Consider the following 15,495-nt stretch of genomic DNA (forward strand, 5'->3'; position numbering starts at 1 on the left):
TTAACGTTCCTTGTAAAGTGATAAGTTAATTTTGTGTGAAGTTTTTAGCTAGATTATTTGTTCTGATTTAAGCTTCTGAGGTTATAGCTTGATATTAATTTTTTGTACTTCTAGTATTATTTTATATTATTTAGTATTTTATCTAATATTATTTTTGTAAATCGACTGTTGCCTATATTTTGAAATATATTTATCACATAAATAAGTGGTTCGGTTATCAATTCTGATGCAAATTTAATAATATTGGTTCAAACCAAAAGTATGTAATTGTTTTAGTAAACGTATTAGGATCTTAAAAACATGAAACCTATTTATTGATAAGAAAAACATAGTTTTATTGTGTGGAAACAAAAGAAGTTTCTTAGTAGTTTGATTTAAGAACAGATGTTGAGGAGCATTTACAAAAAAAAAACTATTAAAGCCATTACATATCTCCACCGTATCAGTAATAATTTGTTCGCTTAACAACATACTAGAAATACTCGTCTTTTACTTTTATTTGTCGATTTATTATATGTATAGCAGCTGGTTGTGCATCATCTTTGCGCTCTGTACAACCTTTTGATATACTACCACCCTCCTATACTTTTTATCATAATTGGTATAGAAATCATTATTCACCTCAATTACATGTTTATAAAAAAATTTAGATTATGACTCGATATACGGCCCTATGGCATTATTATTACCTATACGGTGAGTCAAGGACATTGCCTTGGGTTCTTACCATACGAAACTTTCTTAAAGAAAAAAGGGAGATTGATATAATATTTAGTTAAGATACCACCAAAACGCTGAAATGCATTATGCACCAGTGAAAGTTATAGCAATAAAAACACTAAAATTTACTTCATATATTTTTATTTAAGAAAATATCATAAATAATTACAACTATGCTTGCTTATTCTTTTAATATTACTTAATAAATTAGTATTAAATCTAAACTTACATACTATACTATTTACACTAAATCCTGCAAGTATCACGCCTTTCAAAAATTAAAATTAATAACAAATAAAACTGGTTTTATTCCCAAAAAACAAAAATTAAAGCAAATACATAATTAATTTATTTTTTTTTGTTTCCACCACCCATCGCCAACATAGTTGCAATTCTAATAAAGATGTTAAGGGTATCCAGGTAGATTGAGATTGCGCTGTAATAAGGAAAATCAAATGAGGTTGTGGTATTGTTGTAAATATAATAATTTGGTGAAAAAAAAACAAAATTAAACATTATGTTTAACCTGATGTATTGTTTCCAAACTTGTAAATTATTTTCGGTCGTTCATAGCAAGCATCATCGCCAACCTTATGAATAAGTTAAGGGTGTCCATATAAATACTTAAGGCACTAAAATATTAAGTTATTATCAGGGTTTTAAGATTTAATTTAATGTTCCTAAGCGGTATTAAAATTTGGATCCCAACTGACGTCGGATTTGTTAAACTACAGTTGTTTAATTATTAATATTTAGGGTTGAAATTAAAAAAAAAAGTCTTTTAGCTCAATTAGAATTAAGCCGAAATTTGATAAGAAAATATGATTATTCTATAAATATATTGTTATAATTCTATCTATCGTTACCATTAAAAAAAATTCAATAGGTTAATCTTAACCCAAGTTTAAAATTTCATATCGTCTCAGGTCTATTGGACCCGCCATAGGTGGAATTGATAATTTTTTCCATAGCAACATTCTGAATTAACAATAATGTAGTGATATAAGAGAATCTTCTCGAGAATTCGCAAATAAGTAAAGCAAAATTTGCTATAAAACCTAAAAACATTGTTAGACCTATATTTATCATCCATGACTGAGCATGAAAAACCAAATCCCACATCTTTTCATCGGGACATTGAATTGATGAACTAATGATAGAAATAGATTCTGAATCTGATGAGTCATTTTCGGATTAGATCACCACATCCATTATTTGCTGTTAAGAGAAAAGTTAAATTTTTTTATATAATTTAATCAAAGAAATTTTTGTTTTCTATCGTTTTTGTATTTTCTATATATGAAAAACACTGTTATTTCCTCTCATAATTTTGTGTATATTTTCGTGAATATTAATACCCTATTTCATCTTCAAATGTATTCCTAAGCGCATTTAAAGAGTTCGGTTCTCAACAAATTCTTCATATCAAGAATATTCTCAGATTTTTCATTCTTAAACATTTTCCATCACTATCTAACACGATTATATAAAAAATTGTTAATGCTGTTAACTTAAAACTTCTTTTAATGATGTTTTTTGTAAATTGTGCTATTTTGCAAAAACCTGTGCTATAACTAAATAAAACGCAGGCTAAGCAGCCCCTATACAGCTTCGAAGTTTTGCTATAAGGGAAAAAAATCAAGCGTAAATCAAAAGGAAAAGTAAGTTAAGCGTAAAGAGAAAAAACCAAGTCAGTATTTAATACGAGACGCTGCTGCCGCCACCGCGATTATGCATTAGATTAGTGTATTAACATCAGCGTTTAAAGCCGTTAGATTGTTTTTGTTTACTACTGTTTATTGTTGCACTTTCGTAACTTAGCTTTGTGCTTGTGATTGTATTATAACGTCAAGCTCGGGCGACAGTGATAAACTTCATAATAGGCTAAAAAAAAAGACTTGATACATAAAGCTGGTCCCCTTGCCATTGAAAACGATTTAAGTGTTATGATTCAATCTCTGAACATAACAGAAAAGAGATATTACAATATTTTAACCAGTTCCAATCTCACAATGAACAAAATATGTACCTGGCTGGGATAATTACTGTCCTACATGTGACACAGAGACAACCTTGAAAGGGGGAACAGGAGGCGAAGTTACGTGATGCTGGTTTTTTGTATAGAATTCGATTCACCGACGAGGCGGGAAATAAAGTTGATATTAGGGTATGTGCAAAGGCATTTTGCTCAATTCATGGCATGAACAAAAATTACATTTACTTGACTTAATGTTATTTTACTCACCTAGTTTAATTGTTTTGAGTTTTAAGGGTTAAGTTGGACGTGGGATCAAGTAAAATCCAAGCCGTTTAAATCTTTTTTTCTTTATTTCCAATGTTTCGGCCTATATTAGGCCTTACTACTACTTACTTATTTTAAAGTAGAACATTGGTGTATCTGTTAGTGTAATTCTATTAAGTGTCTAGTTTTTGAGGATATACATATATCGAAGTACTAGTGTGCAAGCAACAAGATTAAGTGAATATAATAAGATTCTAATCTATACTGTCTAACGAAAAACCTCGATTTTTTCCATTCGCTCTGAAGAAGGCCTAATATACGCCGAAACGTTGGCAATAAAGAAAAAAGATGTAAACGCCTTGGATTTTACTGGACCCCACATCCAACCTTTAAAACTCAAAATAAGATTTACTATGTGCAGTAAAATCAATGGGTTGTGCCCCTAAGGATAAAAGCAGTTAAGTATTCTAAAGAACACAGACAGCTAAATAGGGTAACTGCAGCTCCGATTGAGAGCCATATCAAAAGTTTTACGTCCAGAGTCATTATAGCCTTAAAGATTCAACTAAATTTTAGTAGAATCTATATATATGAATCCTGATATGCCAGAAAGTTTAAATATAAAGAAAATGTCTAAACTATTAAAAAAATTACACCCTGTTGCAGTTGTATCTTACAGGATGTTTTTTAGCACAAAATTTAATATTTCTTTTGGGTATCCCCGCACGGACACTTGCGCAACTTATGATGAATATACAGCAAAAGTTAAAGCTTTATATTCGGAAACTGATAAACAACAAATTAAATAGCTAACAACAAACAGTATTATTCATAAGAGGACGGAATGTTTTTACAACCATAAGAAGAAAGCCAAAATCCAGGCAAAAAAAAAAACAAAAAGAAAGAAGTTATTGGCATAGATTTCGCTAAAAATGGTGTTCCTGCCGCAGATAGGTATAAGCGATGTTAAAGCGATAAAAAATGATTAAGCGATGATAAATTATAAACGTCAACTTTCTATGTACTCCTTCAATATTCAAGTTCTTACAACTGGCGAACCCATTTTTACGTGTACGATGAAAGTGTTATAAAAAAGGCCCGAACGAAGTGGCCTCATTTCTTTTCCATTTTATTGATATTCGTAAATTTAGAACACATTTTTAGACATTAAAATTATATTTCCTATACATGGACACTCATACTTGGAGTCCGATAAAAATGTTGGGTTATGGAACATAAAAGCACCAATGGAAATACCAAAAGATTTTAAAGAAATGGTGAAATTAACATGATCGAAACCATCCCCTTTTACTGTGGTCACTGTTACTAAAAGAATTGTATTAGATTGGAAGACTATACTGCTAACAAAGTATGTCGCTAAAACCCCTTTTAAAACGCAGCCTATCAAAGCCATAGAAGCTTCTTCTAGCCACAGCCGTTTATTACAATATTGCAGGACGTCTTTTGGAGAAATGCTGACAAGCAATATTAGAGCCCAGCGGCAAAGTCAATCATTGCCAAAGGGGTGGTTTGAACTTCCCTCCAGCTTTATGGTACGTGAAAAATATTACCTTTTTAAACTAGCTAGATGAATAAATATTACTTAGTTTTAACAAAATCCTATTCTTCCTGCCAATTTCCAGAGCCAAATTCAATGATTTGAAGAAAAGTCTAATTAAGTTTTGTAGCCCCTCAGCTGTCAAGTTCCTTGGCAATCTACCTCATGACTACCTTAAACTACGTCAAAGAAATTAATACAATCACCTTCCCTGAATTTCCTAGATTAATATGGTTTTTTCAGGTATGAATCAATTTGGCCACTACCGAAATCATATAAACTGGATTATTACTTTCTTAGAATATATGTAATACTTTAAGTAATTTTATAAACAGTCTTTTGATTAGCTTTCATACTAATTCTGTACTATTTTAAACATTAAATTCTGTTTCGTTTTGAGAGTAACTGACTCACCAGCTTTTTTCTTCTGACCCTTCATATAGGAAAATCAGGTTATGTCGCACATTTGTATAGATATTTACATATGTAATCAAAATAATTAATATTAGTAAATATTTTATGTTGAATGATTTTGTTTGTGTTTTCGTGTCTCTTTCAGGGCTCCGAGGATAATGTCATAGGGATTGAAACGACGATCAAAAATCGATATCCAACAAAAAAATTTACCAAGCTTACAAACAGAGCTAATAATACTAATCGAAATTAAAAATTACTCATAATTATTGATAAACTTACCTGTTGATGGGATCATAAGGCCTTACTCCTTGATACTCAGGGTTCATTGGATACCGTTCTGCTTGCATTACGATCCTTTGTGTATCATAAAGCAAGAAAGCTGAGAACAGCAATAGGCCACCATATAAAGATATTGAATATAATCCAGCACCTAACAAGATTATCAAGATATTAGAATTAAATACATAATTTGAAGCAATAAAAAGGTTACCTAAGGCTGTTGTAGGCGGCAAAAACATTGAACCAATTGAACTGCAAAATACAACACCCAAACCCATGGCCAATGGTGCTCCCATGTAAAGGAAAGTATCATTAGGGGCACAAACCTGTAAAAATTCATATCATCAAAGTCAAACAACCTTTTATTGTACATGTGTGATATTAATAGTTGTTTTAATCACTTACCGCAATGGTACTAAGACCTCCAACAACCCCAGCAGTATACCAAGCTGCCCTTAAAAGAATAGGACCTCCCAAGAAGCAAAGAGGGGCAACCATAGCCCCCATAACAGAGGCATGTAAAAGCCAAGCCATCTGTTTTGGTCCAAATCCTAACCAAGAATTATAATAACTATATTTTTGCAATTTATTCAATAATCATGGAATATTACCTGGGCTATATTCAATTCCTTGGGCTAACATGCCAGTCCCAATAATGGCTGCAAGACTGATAGCAAGACCCTGTTTAAAAGTATTGATTAAATTTTAGAACGTTGTTTTATTTTTAAAAGCAATCATAACCTACCAAGAAACCGTTTCTGGTAACAATACCCATAATAGCTGGAGATCTAAAAGCAGCAGCAGCACTAGCTGCAGTTACAGCAATTGAGCTTCCAAAATACATGTATGTGGACTTGATTCTGTCTTTAACATATTGGGGCCATACACTAAAATATACATGAACAAAAATTCAAAAAGTTGAAGGAATATTTTCCAAATAAATTGTGTGAAAGTAACCAATTTATATTAATTTTAAATATTAACCATCATTTTGCTAAATATGAAATTGTAACTATACTGTACTGAACATTGTTGAACATATCAAAAGATTATTGAGATTAATGGCAAAATGGTAGTGAAGTATTGATGTTTATAAGTATGATTAGGACCTAGTATAGCTTTTAAACTAATCACATGTCCCATACATTTCTATGTATTTATTCTGCATGCATATTTACTTCTCAATTTGAAAAAAATAGTATGTGCCTTTAAACCAGGCTTTGGAAATGTGTTGGTTGAGGAACCTTACCCTGTGTCTAAATATAAGGAAGAAAACAACAAACTTAAGTTTATAGACATTTCTACAATTCCAAAAGTTTGGAAAATGGGTGTTCTTTTTGTATAAGGTTGCTGTAGGAAAATATAATTTTAGACTTTTTGTTTTTTATTACGTAATATATGTATGTATGTTGATTGTTTCTTTTTTTCATCTCCTTACAAAGTTTTACAAAATTAATTTATTTTATCTATTTATTTAGTAATATGGTATTTATAAGGTTTCAAGAAAAAAAAATTAATTGTAAGTAGAGAAAAAATAAAAACCCTAAGTCTTCGTCTCAAAATATTTTCTATGTGCCAAGTTAGATGTTTTGCTTAAAATAAAGCATCATCAGACCTTATAAGCAAGTAATATCTCTTACGGGATGACCTGCTTTGTACAAAGACTTAGGGTTTTTTATTTATTCTTTACTTCTTTATAACTTTTTCGGTTAACTCGTCTTTACTAAAGTTTAAATTCACAAGACTAATTAGATAAGCAAAAGCGATAAATGACTTTAAATTTTTACCTGTTAAAACTGTTAATTATTATTTGGTAAGTATAGTACATAAGTAGTTTGTCTAGTGATGTCAATGCTTAAGTCAAAAATTAATTACAGAACCTTTTGTTTTAGTTCCTACCACTTCTGGTCTTTGCCAGTGTGACAAACAAAAACATGCCAAGAGGAAATACTTCAGCATATAACAAGAACTAATTAAAATCTTGGCAAATGAAGTTTAAGTATGAATATGGTCCTAAAGCAAATAAAAAACTGGAGAACTTTCAAAACTAAAATTAAAGATTGGATATTTTCAAAATGCAGAATCTTTTTTAATAATTTAAATAACCTGCAATGATTATTGCTTTTGTATGTTTGATATAAGTATGTTTTACAATAATGATACCTAATATGGACTTCATTCTATGCTGGATGTAACTTTTATTACTGATTGTGTCACTTCACACTGAATTTTGACAAAACCCTGAATTTGCCACCATATTTACTGTTCAAGCACTTGTGCTTCAATGATTTTGATTGATTGTGCTTAGTTGTGACTTTTTATATTGTAATTAATAAACATTATTATTATACACTATATAATGAAAATGAAATCCCCCATCTCTATTGAATAATAGGTACTGAGAAATTTCAAAATTTTGTTTCTTAACCTTCTATTAATGATCTGATGTTTTTGTTAGTGGATTTGTTTTTGTTCTCTTTGTATTACATCCAGATTGAAATTGTATCATTAGGAACAAAAAATATTTAAATATACTAAGTATATACTTGTGCCTCCTCCGCTCCTTATAGTAGAATAAAATATTTATTTACTTACAAAGGAAACAAAAACTTCTTTTGTGTCTTTGTATCAATGTAGGAAATGAAAAATTTTGAACACTTGTAGTCTAGTAAAAGTTTTCGTTTTATTCTAATGGATTCATTGTTTAATTGAGATAATATGAAAAATAAGAATCACATTAGTATCATAATATCTATAGTTAGTAGCTATGAATTATATTATAACTTTCAAGTTATGTCTATAAATTGGATTGTGTATTTGTGAAAATTTTTGCAATATATTATATTGTATTATATATAAATCACAGATCATTCATTTTATTTGGTTGATACTAGTATTGAAAGTATCTTCTTTGATTTGATTAGCTGCCACCATTGCCTGATTTATTGCATTAGGTATGCTAACCATAAGTGATTCAGAACATTTAAAATGTCATTGCCATACAGTGCCGGCCAAAAGTGAAGAAACTTTTAATATTTTTATTTTTTGCTTATTAAAACTAATTCGAAGTAATTGTAAATAATGTTTATGGTTATATCTAGTAGTGACGATAATAATTAGAAAAAAAAATTGAAAACAAATAATTTATTACAAAATATGCAAACAAAATTTATTTTCTCTAAGGACAAAAATGGAGAAACTTTTTATTTTTATGACATAATTATGTTATAATACAAAATGTGGATAAAAGCACACTAATACTTTGTGGCATAACCGTTATTCTTCACAACTTCACTACACCGTCTTGGCATAGATTCAAGAAGATTGTGTATAATATCTCCGGAAATTTCACTCCATGCTTTTTTTACGACTTGGAATAATTCGTCTTTATTTCGGAACTTATTCGGATTTTTTTGTCGAACTTTTTTGTCTAGGTGCTCCCACAAGTTCTCGATGGGATTTAAATCTGGACTTTGAGCTGGCCACTTCAGAACTTGAATTTGTTGAGAGGTTAGGAAATTTTTAACAATTTTAGAAGTGTGCTTCGGGTCGTTATCATGCTGGAATTTCCAAATTACCGGCAAATTATCCTCTCGGCGTAGGGAAGCATATTATTCCTTAAGATGTTTAGATAATATTGGCGATTCATGATCCCATCTATTCTCACCAGTGGACCAACGCCATGCCCGGAAAAACATCCCCACACCAACACATTACCGCCTCCATGTTTGATTGTGGGAATAATGTAATTTGGGTTGAATTTTTCATTCTCGGGACGTCTCACCCATCTCATACCATCTGACCCAAATAAATTGAACTTACTTTCATCTGACCATAAAACGTTTTTCGATTGATTATAGGTCCAATGTAAATGTTCTTTTCTGCATCTTAAACGAATTTGTCTATTTTTCGTTGAAATGAAAGGTTTTTTTACCAGTCTCCTGGCTTTTAAGTTGGCGTCACATAAAAGTCTTCAAATAGATCAAACTGAAAGGGAAATGCTGGGATATGCCTTTTTTATATCTTCGGCGGAGAAAAATGGATTTCTTATAGAAGTTTGCTACAATTTGATTTGTTTACAAATCACACTTTTATGAAGATCAAGTTCTCTAGGGATTGTTACTTGTTTTACTCCCGCATCATGCTTCTCAATTATAAGTTTTTTTATTTGTTCAGATAAATTTATACCTCGAGGCATTTTAATACTAAATAGGCTTCTTTACAATCGAAAACGAACTGCTTCAAACGAGACCTACTTAATTTAAAATATTTAATACAAAAAGTTTCTCTATTTATGTCCTCAAGTAAAAAAAACATTGTTTACTATTTACATTCCTGTGATAAATATTCAAACTGTTTTGGTATGAATTTATGGTTTAGGCTAAGATAAACATTTTTAATACATGGTGTCACAAAAATTTTGAATAGATTATCAAATTAGAAAATAAATTAAAAGTTTCTCTACTTTTGGCTGGCACTGTATATAAGCACATCCATGGAAATATTGAGGTTATAACCCACATACTTTAAGAGCTTTGTTGAACTAATCATATAGAATTAATATGCACTGCAAAATATGGGGACCACACAAGACTGCATCAGTGTTAATTATTTATAATTCAAAACATTGGCATTAATTTTTTTGCCCAAAATAGTCACAAAATCATCATGTAATTAAACTCAAAGTTGCGCAAATTACTGTAAATATTATAGAAATATTACCTAACAAGTACAAAAAATTGTTGTTGACCTGGTTGTCAACTTTTTTTAACAGCAGTTTTTTAACTTGCCCTCTGAAATTTTATAATGCACTGTATTAATATTCAAATACATAGGGATTGTAAAACCTTTTTTTATTATTATATTACTATTAATAATACATTAAAAAAAAATTAAGTACTCAGCTATAAGGGGATCAAATTACTCAATTAATGAGTTAGGAGTTAGAATCCATGACTGTTTTAATTTATAAGACCCTAGTAATTATCTGTATTGAGATCTATACTGCCCTTCTTAGTTAAAACGTCCTAACTACAAAATTCTCGTTTTTTTGGGCTTATTACATTTTATTAACCTATCAAATGGTATCTACCTCCTTGGCTAAATTAGAAAGTCCTAACTACATTTTTTATGCCTTAAATTCACCTAAATATATTGTCCTATGTGCAGGAAAGACGATAATCCCAAATTAAAATGTCCTAAGTAGCCTTCCGTTTGTAAAATATTCATTTGTGCCAGTAGGGGCATATTCGAAAAGCCGGTGGCAATAATATCAAAGTATATAGATTTCAACTTATAATAATAGATTTTAATTTCTTAGACTGTGATTATATGACACAAAGGAGTTGCGGGTCGAAATAAGGAAGATTTAATTTCAACTTTTTTTGATTTTTTTATATAACAAAGACATGCGTAATATTACGATCTGGCTTGACAACTGTGCAGCTCAAAACAAAAATTTGGGCTTATTTTGTTTACACTGTAAACTCTACCAGGACTTAACTGAAGAATTTCGAAATTAAATAGTTTCAATCTAGTCACACTTTTATGTCCGCGGACTCGTTCCATCACAAGGTAGAACAATCATTGAAAAGGCACAAAAAAGTATTCGATTTTAATGATTTTAAATCAGCTGTAGAAAACTCATCTAAGCTCCATGTAAAAGAGATAAACATACAAAACCTTTTTTGAATGGAAAGATTGTTCATCCAAGTTTAAACTTCAAAAAATTGTTTCCAAACCTTCCTTGCAGAATATGGGACATTTGCACTTTAAAAGGAGAGAAAATGTGTTGTACTACAAAAATGCCTATTCGGAAGAATTTAAGCTCTTCAATTTTTTAAGTGCTAAATATTATAAGGATGGGTTACCAAAACCTTCTTGCTGAACACAATGTAGAGGTGTAAAATTATAAAGAAAACAAAATTTAATTTCTAGATTTAGTTTCATACTGTTTTTAATATTCTAATATTTTATTAGTTAGTAATATAGTTATAATGTTAATTTGAAATGTAACTCCAAAAACAGATATATTTTTTTATTATAATTACTTTACTAAGTTAAAAAGTCCTATCTAACTTTTTTTTTTTAATTTCACCAAATTTGGATCTAGTCTTTTACTAAACTTTACCCACAAATGTAAAAAACAAATTTCTAAGCGTATAAAAAGAATCAGATAAATATTTCAAAATATGAGGACTGCATATTAGTTTCCATAAAATCTCAATTTGCTCAGCTTTATCGATTTGCGAGTTAGGATGTTTTAAATAAGGATTGCAGTATATGACAACTATAGTAGAAAACTATGCCAAATAACTTACTGAGATTGATCAAGTGCACTTCTACCAGTGCTAGATGCAAGTCCATAATAACAAAGTGCCCCAATGCCAAGTATCGAGCCTCCAGCTACCGCACCCCTTCCAATATTGAAAGCTACATAATAATAATAATATAAAAATTGAATGTAATATTATAATAGTAGAATATAATGAAGTACCTGTTTCTCCTGCTGGTGCCATAGCCTTTTCTTTTAAAGTGGCTTTACGCCTGGCTTCTCTAGCAAGAGCATCTCTACTATCTTCTGCAAAAGTTCTTACAGCCGATCTTGTTGGTAGGTGTTTAATTAGGCTCCTTTGGAAGACTGGAGCCCTACATAATCTGCTTGCTAGCATGAGTGCCATTTTTACAGGTTACTGTAGGTACCTCTGTTGTTGCACTAAAATATATAAATAATTACCAGAATTGATTGGTAATCTGTTGTGAAATATTGTGACAAGTATTTTCTTTTTGAGTGTTAATATTTTGTCTTGAAGAAAGCTTCTTTGCAAGGGTTTTTGAGAGGAAATAAGGTTCTATGTAACTTGGGAGTTCAAAAAGAGAACATTTATTGTTTTGTTAAAAAAAAAATAATTTTGTGTTTATTGCTTACCTGGATAAGGAATATAAATATTGTTCACTAAGGGAACCGAGGAAAATTGGAATTCGAAATTAAAACGTTTGTTCGGCAAATTCGATGTGGATAAATGGTCAAATTGACTGGAATTTTCCTTACTTTAAATTTCCATGAGGGTGACATATGACTTGACACTTATGACAGCAAAGAGGTACGAACGTATCGATTACAACCAACCGATATATGGATCGATTTTTTCGTTTGATGTTCTCCCAGTTATTTATATTTATCTGGGGAGACACGATTTAAATAATTATTTTTTAGTCAGAACGGGCAACAAGAAGTTATAAATAATTTAATTGTTTAAACGCAAATAACTCGAAAAGTATTAGCCGTGTCAATAATTTTTTATATAACATAAAAGGTACTCAGGGTATAGAGCGAAATTTGCAACGGATTTTAAGTTTCTGTTCTGTTCTTGTTCACTTGATGGGGCTGCTACGTGGCAATTGCCAGCACGATTTGGAGATTCGGGAAAACCGTCGGGTATGTACCCTGTTCCCCGAGTCGACACTTTCACAATATTAAATCATCAATTACAATATGAAATTTTTCAATACACGATGTCGCCTTTCCCACGATGCATCCGGCATAGTACCGGCTGGACTCAGGCGCTTATAACTTAAAATCCGTTGCGACTTTCGGTATATACCTAACGACTTTTTATGGCAAATTTTATGAGCTACATTTTTTAGAACAAAATTTGTCAATACGACCAATATTTTTCAAGTAATTTTTATTTAAATAATTGAATTGTTTATAATTTTTTGTTGCCTTCTAAATAAAAATAATTATCAAAATCGTGTTCAGCAACGCAAAAAACATAAAATAAGATGCTTTTTAGCCATCCCGTTAAATGCTCTCAGCGAATAGACTATTCAATTTTTATTTGCCTAAATTTTGTGTTTCTTATCATGAAACTGTTTTAAAAAAACTCCATAATTTATATCATTTGCCTCGATAGGTCTAATACAGCTCTATGACTTGACATAACATTTTTGAGATTGACATTGACATTCACAATATTTTTTTCTCGGGAAATCAGCTGGGTGCACTCAAAAAAAAAATTAGAATGCTGCAGTGCTTGCTTTTTTAATCATTTCACATTAATTTCCTATAGGGAGCAAATTAATTATCTGTTTGGCAAAATGAACCATTGAGTGTTTTTATCATGAAAATGTTTTAAAAAAACTCCATAACTTATATCATTTGCCTCGATAAGTCTGTACAGCTCTATGTCTTGACACAACATTTTTGAGATTGACATTGACAAATTTTTTTTTTTCGGGAAATCAGCTGGGTGCCCTCAAAAAAAAATTAGAATACTGCAGTGCTTGCTTTTTTAATCATTTCACATTAATTTCCTATATCCAGCAAATTAATTATCTGTTTGGCAAAATGAACCATTGAGTGTTTTTATCATGAAAATGTTTTTAAAAAACTCCATAACTTATATCATTTGCCTCGATAAGTCTGTACAGCTCTATGTCTTGACACAACATTTTTGACATTGACATTGACAATATTTTTTGTCTTGAAATCAGCTGGGTGCCCTCAAAAAAAAATTAGAATACTGCAGTGCTTGCTTTTTTAATCATTTCACATTAATTTCCTATAGGGAGCAAATTAATTATCTGTTTGGCAAAATGAACCATTGAGTGTTTTTATCATGAAAATGTTTTTAAAAAACTCCATAACTTATATCATTTGCCTCGATAAGTCTGTACAGCTCTATGTCTTGACACAACATTTTTGACATTGACATTGACAATATTTTTTGTCTTGAAATCAGCTGGGTGCCCTCAAAAAAAAATTAGAATACTGCAGTGCTTGCTTTTTTAATCATTTCACATTAATTTCCTATAGGGAGCAAATTAATTATCTGTTTGGCAAAATGAACCATTGAGTGTTTTTATCATGAAAATGTTTTTAAAAAAACTCCATAACTTATATCATTTGCCTCGATTGGTCTGTACAGCTCTATGTCTTGTCACAACATTTTTGACATTGACATTGACAATATTTTTTGTCGGGAAATCAGCTGGGTGCCCTCAAAAAAAAATTAGAATACTGCAGTGCTTGCTTTTTTAATCATTTCACATTAATTTCCTATAGCGAGCAAATTAATTATCTGTTTGGCAAAATGAACCATTGAGTGTTTTTATCATGAAAATGTTTTAAAAAAACTCCATAACTTATATCATTTGCCTCGATAAGTCTGTACAGCTCTATGTCTTGACATAATATTTTTGAGATTGACATTGACAAAATTTTTTTTTTCGGGAAATCAGCTGGGTGCCCTCAAAAAAAAAAATTAGAATGCTGCAGTGCTTGCTTTTTTAATCATTTCACATTAATTTCCTATAGCGAGCAAATTAATTATCTGTTTGGCAAAATGAACCATTGAGTGTTTTTATCATGAAAATGTTTTAAAAAAACTCCATAACTTATATCATTTGCCTCGATAAGTCTGTACAGCTCTATGTCTTGACACAACATTTTTGAGATTGACATTGACAAATTTTTTTTTTCGGGAAATCAGCTGGGTGCCCTCAAAAAAAAATTAGAATACTGCAGTGCTTGCTTTTTTAATCATTTCACATTAATTTCCTATATCCAGCAAATTAATTATCTGTTTGGCAAAATGAACCATTGAGTGTTTTTATTATGAAAATGTTTAAAAAAAAACTCCGTAACTTATATCATTTGCCTCGATTGGTCTGTACAGCTCTATGTCTTGACACAACATTTTTGACATTGACATTGACAATATTTTTTGTCTTGAAATCAGCTGGGTGCCCTCAAAAAAAAATTAGAATACTGCAGTGCTTGCTTTTTTAATCATTTCATATTAGTTTCCCATATCCACCAAATAAATTATCTGTTTGGCAAAATGAACCATTAAGGAATTGTAAATACGAGCAGAAATTACACTAGTTTATAGGTTCAGAACAAAACAGTGGGTTTTGTTTCGTTTCCCTTGACTAAGGGGAGATAATTAATGTTACAGTGTAAAATATCCTTTATACTCCCCACAACAGCAGGTAATGTGCAATTTATTAGTCATTTACTAGTGTGAAATTAAGATTTTCTAAGTTGTAACCATAAGAGACATTTGTAAGAATTCTTTGTCATCAATGTCTTTGAAGGGATGAAACCTTACAGACCTTGAAGTGATTGTATTACGCGTAGCTTGAACCCTCCACGTCTAAAGTCACATTCCTTATTAATCTTAAATCATATTATTTAAAGAGCAGTTAAAACACTCACATTATCAGCCAAAATTTTAATATATTGCAAATGTTTTGGTTTTGTTTACCCAACAGG

The 15,495-nt window shown here is 30.7% G+C and overlaps 2 protein-coding genes across 4 annotated transcripts in view; one reads left to right on the top strand and one right to left on the bottom strand.

The window, feature by feature from the left end:
* Nucleotides 1-1,004: 1,004 nt before the first annotated feature.
* On the bottom strand, nt 1,005-12,312 carry LOC126735387 (growth hormone-inducible transmembrane protein-like). 2 transcript variants are annotated; one of them, XM_050439356.1, is made up of 10 exons: nt 12,145-12,312; nt 11,713-11,931; nt 11,537-11,648; nt 5,962-6,103; nt 5,828-5,897; nt 5,622-5,767; nt 5,428-5,542; nt 5,217-5,367; nt 1,247-1,352; nt 1,005-1,156 (listed from the first exon to the last, which is right to left on the bottom strand). In XM_050439356.1, the coding sequence occupies exons 2-9, from the start codon at nt 11,894-11,896 to the stop codon at nt 1,274-1,276; spliced, it is 999 nt and encodes a 332-aa protein (XP_050295313.1). In that variant the 5' UTR covers nt 11,897-11,931; nt 12,145-12,312; the 3' UTR covers nt 1,005-1,156; nt 1,247-1,273. The 2 variants fall into 2 exon arrangements, with proteins under 2 accessions (XP_050295313.1, XP_050295312.1); XM_050439355.1 differs by lacking the exon at nt 1,247-1,352.
* Nucleotides 12,313-14,944: 2,632 nt separating this feature from the next.
* Nucleotides 14,945-15,495, top strand: part of LOC126734936 (phosphatidylinositol 4-kinase type 2-alpha) — a 29,127-nt gene continuing 28,576 nt past the window's right edge. For both annotated transcript variants that reach the window (XM_050438781.1, XM_050438782.1), the window contains exon 1: nt 14,945-15,212. The gene's annotated coding sequence lies outside the window, so the exon portion shown is untranslated. The remainder of the gene's footprint in view (nt 15,213-15,495) is intronic.

The sequence above is a fragment of the Anthonomus grandis genome, chromosome 4, assembly GCF_022605725.1.
Source record: "Anthonomus grandis grandis chromosome 4, icAntGran1.3, whole genome shotgun sequence".
In the NCBI taxonomy this organism is placed as follows: Eukaryota; Metazoa; Arthropoda; class Insecta; order Coleoptera; family Curculionidae; genus Anthonomus; species Anthonomus grandis.

Excerpts from the sequence above, each read along its gene's own strand:
- LOC126735387 (XM_050439355.1), bottom strand. The coding sequence starts at position 11,896 with ATGGCACTCATGCTAGCAAGCAGATTATGTAGGGCTCCAGTCTTCCAA. Across the intron at positions 11,649-11,712 it reads GGCACCAGCAGGAGAAACAG|CTTTCAATATTGGAAGGGGT; the intron begins GTACTTCATTAT and ends ATTATTATGTAG. Across the intron at positions 6,104-11,536 it reads AGTGCACTTGATCAATCTCA|TGTATGGCCCCAATATGTTA; the intron begins GTAAGTTATTTG and ends TGTATATTTTAG.